The sequence below is a fragment of the Ammospiza nelsoni genome, chromosome 12 (genome assembly GCF_027579445.1).
Source record: "Ammospiza nelsoni isolate bAmmNel1 chromosome 12, bAmmNel1.pri, whole genome shotgun sequence".
NCBI lineage: Eukaryota > Metazoa > Chordata > Aves > Passeriformes > Passerellidae > Ammospiza > Ammospiza nelsoni.
The window spans coordinates 7,726,440-7,743,065 of NC_080644.1; the positions used below are offsets into that span (position 1 = coordinate 7,726,440).

General features: G+C 50.8%; 1 protein-coding gene across 1 annotated transcript; it reads right to left on the reverse strand.

Annotated features, from left to right (window-relative positions):
- Positions 1–2,296: 2,296 nt before the first annotated feature.
- Positions 2,297–15,831, reverse strand: BPIFB2 (BPI fold containing family B member 2). The gene is made up of 17 exons (XM_059481128.1): positions 15,793–15,831; positions 8,058–8,130; positions 7,123–7,239; positions 6,822–6,912; positions 6,456–6,560; positions 6,187–6,324; positions 5,719–5,764; positions 5,409–5,469; positions 5,064–5,155; positions 4,763–4,939; positions 4,374–4,415; positions 4,088–4,252; positions 3,473–3,540; positions 3,137–3,182; positions 2,820–2,883; positions 2,642–2,718; positions 2,297–2,365 (listed from the first exon to the last, which is right to left on the reverse strand). The coding sequence occupies exons 1-17, from the start codon at positions 15,829–15,831 to the stop codon at positions 2,297–2,299; spliced, it is 1,470 nt and encodes a 489-aa protein (XP_059337111.1).
- Positions 15,832–16,626: the final 795 nt, after the last annotated feature.

Genomic DNA, 16,626 nt, shown 5'->3' on the forward strand with positions numbered 1-16,626 from the left:
GCCTCTGCTTGCCTTGAGAAAGAAAACAGTGTGGCAAGAATGAGTGATGAGAGCTTGCTGCTGCATGGAGAGCTGGTACAGCAAGCCCAGGGTCACAGAGAAGTGGAAAAGTCATCTTGTTTCCCTGGGAAAGGCTTTTCCTCTTGGGCTCTGGCCTCCATCGTGCTGCTCATCACATGGGACTGAGGGGGAAGCAGTAGAGGAGCCTTTTCCAAAGAGAAGGCAGCATCTTCTCAATGGCACTTGTCACTTCTGCAACTTGTATATCTAATGCTCTGAATTTCTAGTGGCTTTAGGAGTATATCCAGAGCAGGAAACTGCAATCCAGAACCCTTAACAGCTGGGATAATCCTGTTCAGGAAAGTTTCTTTAACACTGGAACCTTGGCAGGCTGGGAAATCTTTTGCTGGGTGAGCAGCAGGAGGGGTTGCCAAGGACTGACTGTGCTGCTGGTGGCTTGAGGGTTTGTTGGAGCCCTCTGTTATTGCTCCACCAATGCTCCTGGCAAAAGCTTCACCCCTCTACTGTTTTGTGGGGGCTGGAGAAAGGGTTTGTTCCCCCTGCTCTGGGGTTTGAACCATCTGGCTGGTATGTGCTGCTCCATGTGCAGTAGTGAGGGAAGCTGGGGGTCACCAGGCAGCTCTTCCTGCAGGACTGCCCAGGAAAGTGATGGATTCTGTGTTTGCCAAGGGGGCTAATGCAAACAATTCTTTCAGCATTCCTTTTCCCTGGCTGTGCTGGGGGTCTCAGTAAATGGGGTGACTGGGGGGAGCAGCAGATGACCCTCATTGTCCAGCATGAGGCAGCTCTAAGCTGTGGCTATTCCCAGGTGGGGCTGGGAGTTGTGGGTGCAGCTCTTGAGACTCCAGCCCTGCATTGGAGAGCCAGAGTCATGCAGTGGAGCTTGGAGCCAGAATATTCCCTGCCAAAGAAATGCATCTTTTCACTCCTGTAGCTTATTCCTTTTGGGAAACTGGTTTAACATGTATTAGTCAAAGAATAATGGTTGCAGCTCTACCAGGAAGCTTTTATTAGGAGCTGTTTCTGCTATGGCCAACCTCAGGCATTAACATCATTAGTCAGGTCCCCACTCTGGGCACATAAAACTTCAGGGTTCTTTACTCCTTGCAGTAAATCAAGCTGGCTTGTTTTGTTTGTTTTTCCTATTTCTGAGGCTTTGAATAAGAAGGTTTTGAAGTGTTTTTCAGCAGCGTCAGAGGCTAGAAATGATGGGTATAGTTGTAGCAGTGAAAGCAGATGTAGATATAATTAATAAAATTTCGTGGTTATGTGAAGCATCTCTGTGGGAGAGCTGAGGTGGGAGCTGCATGATCAAGGGTAAGGATTCTCCTCCTGGGCTGCACGGTCAGGGATGAGGATGCTCCTCCTGGGCTGCATGATCAGGGACAAGGATTCTCCTCCTGGGCATCAGCACAGCCTCATGTTCTCCTTGTCTGGGGTGGATGCCAACATCACCCTGTGACTGAGTGACTGGGGCAGCTTTTGAAGCTCTGTTACCACCCACCCTCCCCTTTTGGATGCCTGTGTCTGCTGTGGGTGTTTTTTCACCCCTTTATGTTCCTGAGCAACCGGGAGATGTGTTTGGTCAGTAGGAAAGAGCATCCCAATGCCAGTGAGCACAGCGCCGGCGCAGCCCAACGCCTGCAGTCACCTCTCATTCAGCATCTCCTCTGTGATGAGCTTCCTCAGAAGCAAAGTGTTGAAAATATAACTGCCTTCAGGTCTAAAATTAGAAACCGTTCTGCAGACTGATTTCCTCCCCCTCCTCTTCTTTCTGACCCAGGAAACTCACCAGCTGTAATGTTCCCATAGTAACACGAGACATGGAGGAAAAGCAGATGAAAGATCTCTCCTTGTAGGGACTGTGTTGTTCTGCAGCTGAGAGGCACGAGTCTGTTTTGCATCCTCGTAAATGAGTGGGATTAATTAAATGTAGGGTCTGGACATGATGGGCAAAATTTATCTGTTTATAGGTGCAAATTGTTGAGGGGGGAAAAATGTCAATAGTCACACCAACAAATGCAGAGTTAAAGAGAAATGTTTAATTAAAGCACAGAATGTTGTTACAATCCATTCTCTGTGCAACAAAACTACCAGGAGCAGGGCTGGAAGACAAAGCTGCTAGTGCAACACCATTATTATCCAGAATAAAAAACCATGATGTTTTAGTAAGGAAAGACAGAAGATTTTCAACATTTCAAGCAGTGGCAAACCACGGAGCACGGTGTGAGTCAGTGGAATGATTCTGCCACTGCTCTACTCCAGACACCGAACTTCACTCCCAGGTTCTTGCCTCTCCAGTCTTTGCCTCCAGCTGGAGGTTGCAGGGGATCAAGACATAATCCTGAGCAAGGAAGGAAGGAGGACTGAGCATGGTGCCTGTGTGGCTTCATCAGCCCACACAGGGCTTCACCATCACCCCCATGGCCCCAGCCACTGCCTGTGTCCATGGGGCTAAAGAGGGGCTGGGCCTGTTTAAGGCAGTGGAACTTGGTCCTGAATGTTGCCAGGGCTGGACAATCAGGCTCTGATTTATTCTGGAGCTGGGAGGTTAGCATTGCTCCCAGGCTTCCTTTAAATCAAGCACAGCAGGGAGCAGTTTAAATGTCTTATTTGTTACCTTGTGGATGGTGATGTTGACATCGATGTAAGTGAAACTGGCGATGTGGGGCAGGAAAACCCCTTGTCTCAGGACCTCTGAGAGAAAGAAAGAAAAGGGAGAGTTGCCAGCTGGGTGCTGCCTGGGTCCGTGCTGAGCTTCCCACATGGCAGCACCCGCAGAGCTCCCATCTCCTCACTGTTTATCTGGGCTGGCACCTCCTCACGGAGTGTGGGCAGGAACAGCTCCTCCAGCAAGGCAGCCTGTGGGGAAAGGCAGGGTCAGCTCATGGTGTGGGCTAAAACAGGAGGAGAGGGGCAGAGACCCGTGAGAGGGTCCTGATGCTCACTGCACCTCTTCCCATCCCACAAGGACTCCACTGTCCCTCCCATCAGGTGCAGCAAGCACCCAAAGTCAGTATTCCCACATTTCCCTGCCCAGGATGGCTGGGGCAGCTGAGGGGCACCAGGCTCTTGGAGGATGGTGCCAGGAGTGGCCACAGCTGGAGGTACCCACCAGTATAGGACCCACATCAGAGGTGGCCAGGCTGAGCTCGATATCCCTGGAAAACAAAGAGCAGCAGAGGAGCTGCTGGTGCTGAGCTGTACCAAGCAGCTTCTCCTGTTTCCCCAATCTACCCATCTGGGCCTTTGTGGGAATGTGGAAGCTGCAGTTCCCACTTTTCTCTCTAGCCATGTTTCTGGAATTTCACTGTCTCCCTGGGGAAGAAGCCATGTCTGCAATGCCCAAACTCTAAAATCTAAAACCCTCCCCTGCCCAGTTTGGCTCTCCTTTCCCTGCAGTGAGTGGGACGTGTCCCCTGGGGCTCCTGCAGGGCAGATGGGTCATTACTCTACAGCTGCCACAGAGATGATCATCCTGGTGTCAGCGACGCTGATCTGGAGCCTGGCAGTCACGTCCTGTGGGGGAACAGAGGGCAGGATCAGTGAGGAAACAACCCCACTTTGGCTTTTTGGGGTGTGAGGAGCCCATCCACGCCCTGCCTCCTGCAGTGTGCTCCCTGCATCCTGCACGATGCCACATGGGCAAACAGTGCTGATTTAGAGAAACTGGAGTGATTTTGGGGTCACAGTCACAGCAGTTGAATGTGGTGCTGCAGTGAAATTGGGAAATTTGTTCTGAGGTAAAATTTTTCCTGGTAGAATGGAAAAGTGAATTTGTTGCATGTTGCTTCTGAAGTGAATGTCCCCATCCTTGTCCAGGAGGATGTGAAGTGCTGAGTGGGAGCTCAGCATACATTTGTCATGTAACTCTTTTAATAAATGTTCCTACTTTTTTAGCACTTGGAATGAGGTTCTGGTTTCTGGTGCACTGACAAGAGGAGCACTGTGATGGAACAGGCTGAGCCAGCCCCTGCAGAGGCTGCTCTGGGGCTCAGAGGAAGGGGCAGTGCCTGTGGGCAGCAGGGGCACACTCAGCACTTGCTCCCCAGGCCTCCACACCCACCACGTTGACACTCAGGAAGCTCTGGAAGGGAGATGATCCTGCGCCAATCTGGGCAGTGAGGAAGAGCTGCACGATTGCTTTGTCCTCCTCCAGCACCACGTGAGGAGAGCTCCTGGTCACAGCTTGAAGCACCACTGGCAGGTCCTCTTGGAAGAGGGAGCCCATCTGCCGAGGGAGTGGGGATGTTTCTGGGCATGGCAGCATCCCTGTGCCCCAGGGTGGGCAGCTGGGGGACACAGCCCGAGCTGGGCTTTTGCCTCTTGGGGGTACAGGGACAGCAACACACCTGAGTGATCCTCTCAGCCAAGGTGGCCGTGGTCAGAGAGCTCTGAAACACAAAGCACAGCTCGTGATCAGAGCCATGGGGCTGCTCCAGGGCTCTGTGCAGCCCCTCTGATGAGCCCCATCCCACCCCTGGGTACGTGCAGGAACTCTCCTCACACCAGCCATGCCAGGAGCAGCGTGCAGGTTACTCCTCATGGCAAACTCTCCATGCTCCATTAGACCAGGAATGTTTTTAGGAGCTTGGGGGTGAGGGGCTGGGACTCCTGCAGGTGCTTGGACACACTCAAATTTCTGTGTAGGGTTTGTTGTTCCTCCAAGACATTCCCAGGGCAGGGCTGTCCCTCCAGGTGTGTATCTCCCACTCCTTCCCTCCTCCCTTGTTCCACTCACCAGGAGACTCACGTTGAGGGCTCCAGACTCTTCCAAGGCAGAGAACAAACTGGTGTAGAAGTGCTCAGAGAAGGCCAGGATGAGGTGGGAAGGGCTGGATCTCGCTGGCTCAGGCATGCTGAAAGGCACAGGGCTGACAGGCAGGGGGATTGCTGCCCCTGCCACTTGGAAAGTTGTCTGCAGCACACGGGCAAAGAGAAAATGAATTTCAAGTGTCTCAGGGCTGTAGCACTTGGTGGAAGCAGTAGTCCTCTTCCAAGGACTGGAGCTGGGCTGTAAGAGCTGGAAAGTGAGGACTTACTTGTAAAGAGATGATGATTCCCTGCTCAGAGTACATGGGGGCAGCCAGGGGCAGGTACTGGACTTGGCAGTTGGGTGTGATGGGGAATGGAGCTGCAAATGGAGCAGAGGGATGCTCAGGAAGAGGAGGGAAGGAGTGTCAGGCTCTGGGAAGTGTCTGGGTTTTTACTCTGGTTTCCACAGTAAAAAAGACGGAGAGAGCTGGGCAGAGGAAGTAGATCCCAGGGAGATGATGGCAGCAGAGCCTCTGCTACTGCAGGGTAGGAACTTGTCCCACCTCATAATCTGCTCCAAAATGCTCCTTGAAACCCTCAGTCCACAATGGGACTGAAAGCCAACTGCCCACCTGCCAGAGACATCAGCCGTTCATTTGGGAAAAGCAGCAACTTGGAGACTTCCAGACAGATCTGTGGAATAAAGAACAAAAAGAAAAGAGGTGATAGATGGACATGGGGGTCTGTTGGCACTGGGTGTCCCCAGAAAGTCTCTGAGGTGGGTGCTGCCATTGGCTGTAGCAGGAGCCAGGGGACAGTGGCAGTGTCCAGTGGGCACAGAGCTGTGTGTGGGGGGAATCTGGAAAAGCACCAGACACAAAGTGCTCTGATTCTTACAGACCTGTACAGTGCTCTCTTATCCCTTTACAAACTCTGTCTTACTTTTTCAACGTTGATCTGCTTGTCCACGTCTGAGCTCGAGGACTTGCTGGGTAAAAACAACAGAACAGAAGTTAGGAGAAAACCAGATCAGCCAAAGGTGGATGAGTATCTTTTATGTCACCCAAAAGGCACCCAGAGACAGAATTACCACTGTTTTCTATCAATCTATGATTACAATTCAGAATCACAAACTCCTGGAGAATTGCCACTGGACCTACATTAAAAGCATTCCAGCTGCACAGCTCTAAAAGTAGCACTCCCTTGTGACAGACTGAAACTCCTTAAAATGGGGAAACCACCCAAAAGTAGAGCAAATCTCCTCCCATGAAGGGAAAGTTTTAGTGTTGGCCTTTGTTAGCTTTGAGGGCAGTGAGCAAGTCTCAATCCAATGCCTAGAAACATTTGTGCCTCAGTTTCTTCTTTCACCCATTACCCAAACCCCACAAGGAGGAAAGCTGTGGGGCTGACCTGTCTGTCTCCTCGGTGCTCTGCACCTCCTCCAGGGTGGGTTTGCAGTCAGAGGTCACCACCTCCAGGTTCCCTTCGGGGTTCATGTCCACGTGGAGGTCTGCCAGGACGGACAGCCTCATCTCCTTGGTGCTTGAGCTGGGGAGGAGAGGAGAGGGCTGGAGCTGAGGTGTGCTGCTGGCCACACTCCCCCCAGGCCGCGCTTGCTCCTGCAGGTGCCTTCAGCCAGGAGCTTGGGTTGGTTCCAGCCTGGCAGCCCCAGCACTCACGGGGCAGATGAGACGCCCAGGTCCACCTCGATGCTCAGCCGCATCCCTGTGTCAGGGATCAGGGTCAGGGAAAACTTGTCAACTTTGACAGAGATAATTTGGTTCCTGCTGGAGCAGAAAGGAAGGTGTTGGAAGACCAGCACAGACCCTGAGAAACCCCAAAAGTTCATGAGATCTGCACTGATAAATCCACACCCTGAGAGCAGTGTTAGTTCTGCTGCTGCTGGGCACCAACAAAGGAGCCAGGATCTCATTTCTAAACCTCCTGGTCTGCAGCAGGATTTTTGTTCTCACTGGCAAAGTGCCTTTTTTCCCAATATTCAAACACCAGTGTGGGTATGGCAGGGGCAAGAGAGGGCAACTCACCTGCTTGGAGAGGTGGGAGATGGGGCTGGGGCTGAGTCCATGAGGTCCCTCCTGAGGACTGACTCTGCATGTGGCTTTGAAACTTCAGCAACTGTGAAACAGGGCAGATGTTTTGTGAGAGCCTCTGGAGCTTGTGCCCTGATGGACAGACTGAAACCCATTTCCATCCCTTACTGACCCCCTGCTGCCAGCAATGGGGCAGGGGGTGAGGCAGGTGAGCTGAGGAGTGGCATCAGATTGTGGTGCCAGGGTTTGGTGTGGAAGGTGCCAGTGGCTGCTGCTGGCATGGCTCTGCACTTACGGTATCTCAGCCCAGAGGGGGTGAGGATGCCCCCACAGTCGGGTGACCTGGTGCTGTGAGCTGGCACCAGGAGGCTCAGGAGGACGCTCAGGGTGCGCAGCATCGCCATGCAGGCACCTGGGGAACGAGGAGAGAAAGAAGAGGAAGAGGAGGAGGAGGAGGAAGGGGGCACCCACAGCAGCATGGTCAGAACAACGTGGCCTGGCCACTGAGACACAGAGCCACAGATCAGCTCCTTGACGGGGGCTGTGGTGTGGAGTTTGTCAGCTCTGGTGCAATAACAGCCCGCAGCTCTCATGTGGTGTCTCAAAAGCACTGACAGAAGGTTCAGCCTTGAAGAGCCTTTGTAATCTTGTGAGCTAGAACAGTGCCTGCAGCAATATCTCACTTACTGAGGAGCACAGAATGGCCACAACTGGTATAAAAATAGCAAATAAACAGAAGCTAAAATTAATAGAGGAAGGAATGGAAGTTATGGAGGAGTTATAGAGTCAAATGAAAAGGTGAAAGTGTTATCTGTGTCTGAAAACATTTGGGAATCGTTTATAATGTCTGTAATGCTCTTACAATGTTACGAAAACAAGTAATTCAGAAAGTTTAACCTGCAGGAAACATAAATATTTATCTCAGTCTTTGCAGAAAGCATCACTTCTGGTGAATGCTGACCCTTATGGAGACACACAAAAGTAGGAGCAATGCCTGTATCAAGTTATTCAGTTTGCAAAAGCATCTTTACCTCTCCTGGCTGGTCTTCCCATGCTTCTGACTCAGTCTGTGACTTGCTGTGGCCACACTGAGAAATCCTGCTGGTTTTATATATCCTCCCAACCAAAGCTGATGGGGCAGGAATTGGCAAAGAGGGCTGGGAACCAGGACACTGGGGGGACATTTCGTTTTTTGTACCATTTTTATTGTTTCCCCATAGAATTGATTACTTTGCCTGTTGACCTGGCGAGGTGAAGGATTGAACAGCAGGTGCTGGGGCAGCTTGTCTTCACTGTGGTGTGCCTGAGGAGCACAAAGAAAGGCCTCTGGGTGGAGGGTGCCAAGAAATCAAACATTGTTAGAAAGCAAACGTGGGTTTCTTTGCTCTGCAGCCACCCTTCCTTCTGAACACCACAGGGACAGCAGTCCCTCTCTGCTATGGACACGCTGAGAGAGCTTGGGCTGTTCAGCCTGGAGAGGAGAAGGCTCCAGGGAGACCTCTGAGCCCCTTCCAGTGCCCAAAGGGGCTCCAAGAGAGCTGCAGAGGACTTGTGACAGGGCCATGGAATGACAGGACAAGTGGCAATGGCTTTAAACTGACAGAGGGCAGGGTTATGTTAGAGATTAGGAAGAAATTCTTCCCTGTGAGTGTGGTGAGGCCCTGGCTGCCCAGAGAAGCTGTGGCTGCCCCATCCCTGGAAGTGTCCAAGGCCAGGCTGGATGGGGCTTGGAAAAGTCTAGAGGAAGGTGTCCCTGCCCATGGCAGGGGATTGGAACTGGATGAGCTTTAGGGTTCCTCCCAACCCAGACTGTTCCAGGATTCCATGAGAGGCTGCTGTGGATTGTATCACTCTCCTGGCTCAGAAGCTCAGACCAGAAGAGATGAAGCTTGAACATGACCTGAAGGAGATCCTGGCAATTTATTAAGGAATGGGTAAGGATTTACTAAGGGCTGGGTAAGTCTTTTGAAGGTAACAGAAGTGTTTCTATTGGTTCAGCGAGTTTTAGACCAGACAGAAGATCTGAAATGGCCCATGTGCAATAATCCCTTCCTCTCTTAAACCCATTCCCCATCAAAAGCCACTGGCAATATTCGTTACAATTGGCTGAGAATACAGTCAGTGGCATCCACTCTCTTTGACAATATCTCCACAAAGAGTGAAACCCTTCATGGGAGGGAATAAAACCCTCTCCTTCGTGTGCTTGATGTCCATCATGTTCTTCTGCCTTCCTTTTGGCCTGGAGGACAGAGCATGGCCCACCTGCAAACACCATTACACACACACACCCTGCATGGCCTCACCAGCTCCCCTTTGTGTTCTGGCTTCCCCCCATCCCTCCCCATGAGCTCAGCATGACCAGTGTCCCAGAGAGGGTTGAGCTGCCCATTTTGGCGCTGGGGTGAGGTGTTCAGGGTTTGTTGAAACACCTGCAGCCTGGGCAGCAACCATTGTCCTTTGTGCCTCAGTGATGTGAGGAGCCAGGCTCTGCTCCCAGGTGCATCTTGACACGTTCAAACACCCCCAGCATGGTGTTGCTTTCCTGCTCAGCATGGCAGGGAAATGCCAAGAAAAGCAGCATTCCAGCCACGCTGTGCATTTCCATCGAAGGCATCCTGGAGCAGTGTCAGGAGGAAATATGAAGATGGAGCAGCCTGCCAAGGGAGAGCAGGATTTACACTTCCACGCTGGTGTAGGCGGCCCATTGAGAGGCAAGAAATGTGCTCAGAAAAGTAAATCCATCGAGAAGGTTGTAACCCTCAGACGAGTCCCCTGCGGCCACAGGAGGCGTTTTGTGGGATCTGACTTTGGCAGGGACGTGGACACAGCCTGGGAAAGCCTCTGAGAATTGAGTGTTTGCTGTATTTTAGAGCAGCAGTTGGGAATTTGCCCCTGTGGTTCCTTTTCCCAGTGCAGGTGATATCACCAGCTCTTCCTGAGATCAGGGATTTTCTGGGGAGCGTTATTATCTGTTCCAGCAGTGCAAGGGTTGGGGATAAGCTGCCACCACGCTGCTTAGAGGTGGATTTTCTCCTCCTGAAGAGCTGTTCTGGACCTGATGATGCCTGTGGAGGCTTAATTAGATGTCAACTCACAGCATAATGACTGATCAAGTTACTAGCACAAAAGTGTCTTTCTGGCATGATGTGCTCCTTGTCGGGAGTTATCCATAAATCTTACACTCCTGTTAGATAAGATGTAAATCTCCTTGTCTGGGCTTAGCAGCAGGCCACCAAGCACAGCTCTGGGAGGGAGGTAATGACGGATTAAACCTCATGACAAGTTTTATACAGAAATGAAGAGAGGAAATAAATTACTTTGTGCTGCATTACCTCACCAGGCTGAGCTCCCAGAGCTGGGTCCTGTTGGGTGGGGTACCCAGGAGGGATGGGGAGGACACGGTGGTGACCAAAGGGACAGCAGCAGGCTGGAGGAGGGTTCTGTGCAGCCTGTTTGCAGCCTGGTGGGATGTGTGGGTGTCCTGTGGTGGAATTAGGGCAGGGTTGGGGCTGAGGGGCCCATTCTGTGGGCAGGTGCAAGTTCTCATCTTCACTCTAACCCTGCCTAAAATCAGTAAGAATATTATTGAGGGTACCACAAATTTCACTGGGTTATCCCCCAGCTGAGCCCCCCAGTGTTTGCACAACCCCACAAACCTCTGGGTTGCTCCTCCAAGAGTCACAATTACATGTGTGTCTGAAGGAGCAGAATTTGCCGCTGCCCATCTTAGGTTTCTTCTCACTCCCACTTCTGTCTGTACCATGTAATTAAACAGATGAGGTTTTTCCTTTGGACTCAGTGCACAAGTCTCTGTTGGCTGGGAGCTTTCATTTGGGATCCAAGAGTGAGAGCTTACCCCGACTTCCAGATTTATCAGTGAAATTATTTATATTGGCAGATGTTGCAAACCCTCAGGGACCAGCTCACACAACAGTATCCCCTTTCATTCTTTTGGTTCTCCTCCTTCTCAGTCAGCTTTTGTAGACTGGCTGTTCCTTACCCAGCAGGGGTCCTGGGTGTGCTGGGATGGGATTTGTTAATGGAGATGTTTTTTATGGTACACTGCAACCCCTCACCCTCCAGCACAGGCTCTCCCCTGGGGGGTTTGTGCTGAACTCCTCATATTCTGCAAATCCTCCAGCAGTCCCAGCTGCTCTAAATGGGAGTGATGTTCTGCAGAAAATGGCAGAGGAAGCTGTGAAATAAAAGCCCAAGACCAAGGCCGGGAAAGGCATCAGGGGTGAGTGATGAGCCGCAGCTCCAGCCCGGAGCAGGGACAGGCAGGGAAAAGGGGGAGGCTGGGAAGTGTCAGCCCGGAGGCAGCCACCAATCACTCCCTGCTAACGAGTGGGATATTAAAGCTGGTGATTTTCTGCATGGCTGTGTCTACAAACACACAAAGAAATGTAACTTAAAGGCAACAAAGCGCCTCAGCTCCTGCCTCAGCACTGACCGGGGCAGGTGTGGCAGCTCTGCAGTGTCCCAGCTTTTGATGTCCCAATACAACCCCCCAAATTTCTGAGGGATCAGAGCCAGTCCTCCATCCCCCAGATCCATGCTGGATGGGGGCATAGAGACGTTTTGAATGCCAAAACAATTTTTTCCTGATTTTTTTTCCAAATTAGACGGTGTGATTTTTCACTGGGAAGAAACATGTTTCTAAATTTAAAAGTAGATTTAAATGGAAAGTTTGAACAAGATGGGAGAGAAAATGGTAATGAGAATATCAGCAAGAGGTGACTTTGCTGTAAGCAAAAATCCTGGGCATCAGGCTCTGACTGTTCACCAGCTCTTTTCCTCTGTCTTTCCTTCAGGCTGAAGGTGAAAAGTTTCTGTCTCTGGTGATCTTTCTGGTGTTCTCTCCTGGCTCAGGGCTCTTCATGACTTAGTCCAAATGGGAATCACTGGGAAAAGGTCAATGGGAGCCAGTGCCCATGGGGAAGCATGGCTGGGGGATCTGGGGGCTCACTCATCCCTGGGGTTTATCCTGTGCTCACCAAACCTTGCTCTGAGCATTTTTACAGCAGGAACATGGAAATCACAAACCTGATGGTTGGAGGGTGGCCGGGGCAGGACACCATAGGCACCCCAAGATTCAGCCCCAGGAGCTCCCACATCCCCTTTGTCAGTGTTAGAACAATTCCCCCAGCAGGAAAATCCCAAAGGACACATTGCTGGTTTGCCAGGATTGGCAACTCCTCAGGGGCAGGTCACAGCACTGTTGGAGGTTTCAGTCTTCAGATTTGGATTTCTGCAGCACACAAACAATTTTTGCAGTTCTTTTTTCCCACTAAACAAAGATTTTATGGACAAATTCAGACCAGCTCTAGTGTGCTATTCCATGCAATGTGCATATTTGTCTGCTTTGTACTCCCAGACTGTCAGAGTTTCTTTTAGGGATGTAAACCTTCAGCTTCATTTAAAACCAGAAGATGGCATTATTGAGAAAAGGTTTGCAAAGAGAGAAAACACATTTTATTAGACACGAGGCAAATTTTGCCCTAATCCGTACCAGATCAATTTCTTTAGCCAGTGACTTTCCCACCTTTGATCTTCAATAAATAATTATTGCAGGGTGCATGAGGGCTCTGAGGGTGATGATTCTCCCTGCCCAGCCTGCAGCCCAAGCTGTGAGCCAGGTCCTTCACAGCACCCTTCAGACAGTGCTGCCAGTTCTGGTAAGTCCCATCCTCCTCCCATCCCTGTTTCCCAGAGCTCATCTCCTCCTCCCTCTCCTCCTTCTCCTTCTCCTCCTCCGCCTCCTCCTTCTTCTCCATGCACTGTAACACATTTCACAGTTTTGCCACACAAAGGAGCTTTCAGACTGGTGAAAAGCAGCTTTTCCAGCCATCCCTGGGTTTATGCAGCAATTGCAGTGGTGCTGCTGGAATCCCCCTTGTCCCAGCCTGACAGGCAGGGATGTGATGCTCAGACAGATCTGCCCTTGGGGTTGAGCCCTTCATTCCCAAAGTCTTGTCAAAGGGCAGACTTGCAGCCCCCAACACATCACAAAGTCAGTCCATTTTAGTCAGATACCTGTGGAGATCTGGCCCTCCTCTTTGCTCAGTTTAAGGCAGGTTTAATACAGAATAACCCAGTTCAGCCAAGGACAGAGGAAACTGAGGCAAGCCCTGGTTTGTGAAACCAACAGTGGAGGCTCCTGGTGTTTGTGGTCTGGCAGCCTCAAAGCTCTGCTCCCACTGGAAGTGTATCCTGAAAATGAAAATGTTATTTCAAGGAATAATATTTCAAGGAATAAGAAATGATAAATCAGCCTCCTAAACTGTTTTCCCCCCAGGTACAAATGCTCAGAAAGGATCCCTGCTCCCAATGTGCATTCTTGGAGAGTTTTGGCCACCAGTAACTCTCCTGGATATGGCACCTGTGGGATGAGACCCTGGCACATTCCTCCAGTGCCCAGCACTGCTGGGACAGTCACTTGTCACCCTTCCATTGCAGAGGACCTGGAGGAGGGAGGGCTGGGCAGTGCCTCCAGCCAGGCTCTGTCTGCCCAGTCCTTCAGAGGCAGGAGGGACCTGCCTGCATGCACAGAGCCACAGCAAAGGATGCAGACAGCTTCTCTGAGGCCTCCTGGAGCATTGTTCCGTCCTCAGAATCAAACCCCCCCTTGCTATCACAGTTCTTTGCCTTTCTGAAATCTCCAAAAATCAACACATCTTCCTTAACCACACCCGAACCCAACTGAAATGGCAGCAAAATTCTCCACCTTGCAGCATCCATTTATCTACTTAACTCATGGGGGAAGTATGCCAAAAGCAGAGACTAAACTAAAATACACAAACCCAAGAATTCCCACCCTGTTGTTTTTCCCTTTGGGTACTCCCAAATCCTTTGGTGGGCAGGGAAATGCTGGAGATGCTGGCAGTGCCCACCATGGCCAAGGTGTCTCTGGCAGTGTCTCCTGCTCATTTCAGGGGTGCTGTGTGCAGGGATCCTGTCTGACCTGCTGGACAGCACCTACAACATCAGTGGGGACAAGGCAGGGACACTGCCATGGTGGCTTTGCCATACCCAGGGCCACCCCTGGACTTGGTGTCATTAGTCCATCACACACAAATACAGAATCAACTGTTAAGTCCCACCCAGGTGCTTTTTTTGGTGGATTTTTTAAAATTCACAGAAAATGTTGGTACTAGACATGCCTGCCACTGAGACCCAAGGGATGGGGACTCTGTGGCTGCACTCCCCAATCCCCACTGTGACCAGGACTCATGGGAGCAGCAGGGTGCTGGTATTCCTGGGGTGTCTCTTCCTTTCTTTGGCTTTCCAAGAGTTTGACTCCACACACTGAAATAAAAAGGCCTCATGACCCCGTAGTGAGACTGTCCTGCTGAGCACTGTCAGATCCAGCTGGGCATGGCTGGGCAGAGGCTGTGCTCTGAAAGAACTGAATCAATAATAAATTTATTTATTTATTTGTTTGTTTTATTTATCCCTAAATAAATCACATTTGCACTGTCAGGATGCACCACCCACACTCCCACAAGATGGGTGCGAGAAAGTGACCCCCTGCTCCCAGGGGGCACATGTGTGAGGGATGAGGGGTGTGCCCAGGGATTTAGGACCCCAGAAGGAGTTAGGTTTGGGCTGGTGCTGGTATTTATCAGCTGCTTCCCTGATATCGATCCCGAGTGTGTAACTCACTGACTCCTGGATAATTTCTTGTCATTAGCAAGTCAATAAACAGCTTTGATCCTGATTTCATCGAACTGACATGATTTGAACATCTCTTCCTGGTGACAGGAAGCTGGCACTGAATTGAGGATATCTTTGGAAAGATTTTTGTGGGTTTTTTTAGGAAATTACTCCCAGGAAAACCTGCTGGAGATGCAGGCTCCAAAAACCCTGTCTGTTCTCCACAGGGATTTGTTCTGCATCATGTGTAAGGAATCATTCTCCTTGGGAGTCCTCAACTGTGAGGAAGGAGCTATAAAACCAGCTCCCCACAAAAACTGGGGTTTGTGACGCCTCTCTTCATGTCACTGCAAGCATGGGACAGATCTCCCTTTTTGTTCTTGTGTTAGCTAACAAACAAATTGAACAGTTTGAGTCTCAAGCCTTTGAGCAGAGCAAAAAAATGAATCCAAATATCTGTCTACAGCTTTCCTAGAGAATTCAAGGCTGGGCATCTCAGAGAGCACCTAGTTAATTTTTCATGAGGCAGCTCTGCTGCTGAGCCACACTGTCATGTCCCTGGTGCTGGTGCCCTGGGGTGGATGTGCAGCCTTGTCCAGAGCTGTTCCCTGGAGCCCTACACAGACCCAGAAGCCCTGATCCCTCAGCAGCAGGGATGTATCAGTCTCTCAGTGGTCCCAGAGGGATGGCAGGGCAAACCTTGGTTTCCTCAGGCAGACAGGCCATGTCTGAATGATGCCATCAATGAGAAAGTAGAGCAGATCCACCTCATTTTCCAACCATAGCTAGGACATTTCCCCCAGCCTGCTCTGACTGGAGCCTGCTGATCAAGGTCTCAGACCCTTCTTGGGGGTACGTGACCCTTGCTGTTTGCCTGACAGCTTCATTTCAGGTGATCCAAGCACAGAACTGAGGCAAGCATGTCTGTTCACACCAGTCCTATTCTTCTCCCTCTGACCAAATCCGTTCTGGTTTCTGTCCTCACTCAGTAATTTGGCTCTGTGCTCTTGGGGCTTTGAAAGTCACTTTAGCGAGACCTGGACATCACCATGTCAATCTCTTTATGGGAATCTGCTTCAGTTTTTCCAAAATATCCAATGGTCAGAGACCTCTGCATTCAGCAGCCACTGGGGAGAGGCCAAGTTACTGTCATGCCTGAGAGGTCACTGGGCAGGAGCTGTTCCCAGAGCTGCCACCCTGCCCCTTCCCTGTGCACTGACCAGTGTCGGGGCTGTCTTCATGGTAATTCAGGTTTTGGACAGTGGCTCCTGGACCATGAAGCGATTCAGGATAAATGATAACTTAATACCATCTTGTTAACACCCTCGTCCATCTTATCAAAGGTCATGATCTCACCATGACAGCTGGGCTTTGTGCTCCAGAGGTCCTGGCTGATCAGGTTGCAAGGAGAGTGACAACTCCTTCAGTGCTTTGATTATCTTTGCCACCCCTTCCTTGGCCTTTAACTGAGGTATTTTTTCAAAGCTGGAAATAATGTGTGTCCAAAGCTGGCTAATCTGCTGGAAATATTTATTTCCAAGTTTACAGAAAGTATTAACACTGAGCAAGCAATTTTTCTGGATTATTTTTCAGCTGAGCTGGGGACCAGCCATTGCCATCCACTCCTGTTGTCAATGCGGACATCAGGGAGTGAAGAGTTCACCCCAGTCCCCTCAGCTGGTGCATTCTCCCTTCAGCACAGACAGCTTTTGCTGGGCTTGTCAGGATGTGCCCCGTTTGGTCTGGGGCTCATGGAGGGAGGTTTCTTTTCCCTGCCCCAAAGAGCTGCTGCAGTGTCTCTGTTCTCCTGGGCAGCAATCAGGGCAGGGGCCTGCAGAGAGCTGCAGGGAGGAGGCAGAAGAGCCTGGGCAGCTGCAGCACATCTGTTGCATGGGGTGGTGTGCCCACAATGGGATCAACGATCCTTCCAGATCTTCAGAAGGATCCCAAACCAACAAGTTCTGCCCTGGCAGCTTCCAGGTCAATGGCATCAGACTCTCAACAGAGTCTTCCTGTTAAAGCACATCCCACCTCCAGGCCTCCGGAGCACTCTAAGCAGAGGTGATGGACTTGGAAGCAATTCCATGCCAGTTAGATAAGGACAGCATTTCCCAGTTAGGTGGTGTCTCTCCAAAGAGTCTGT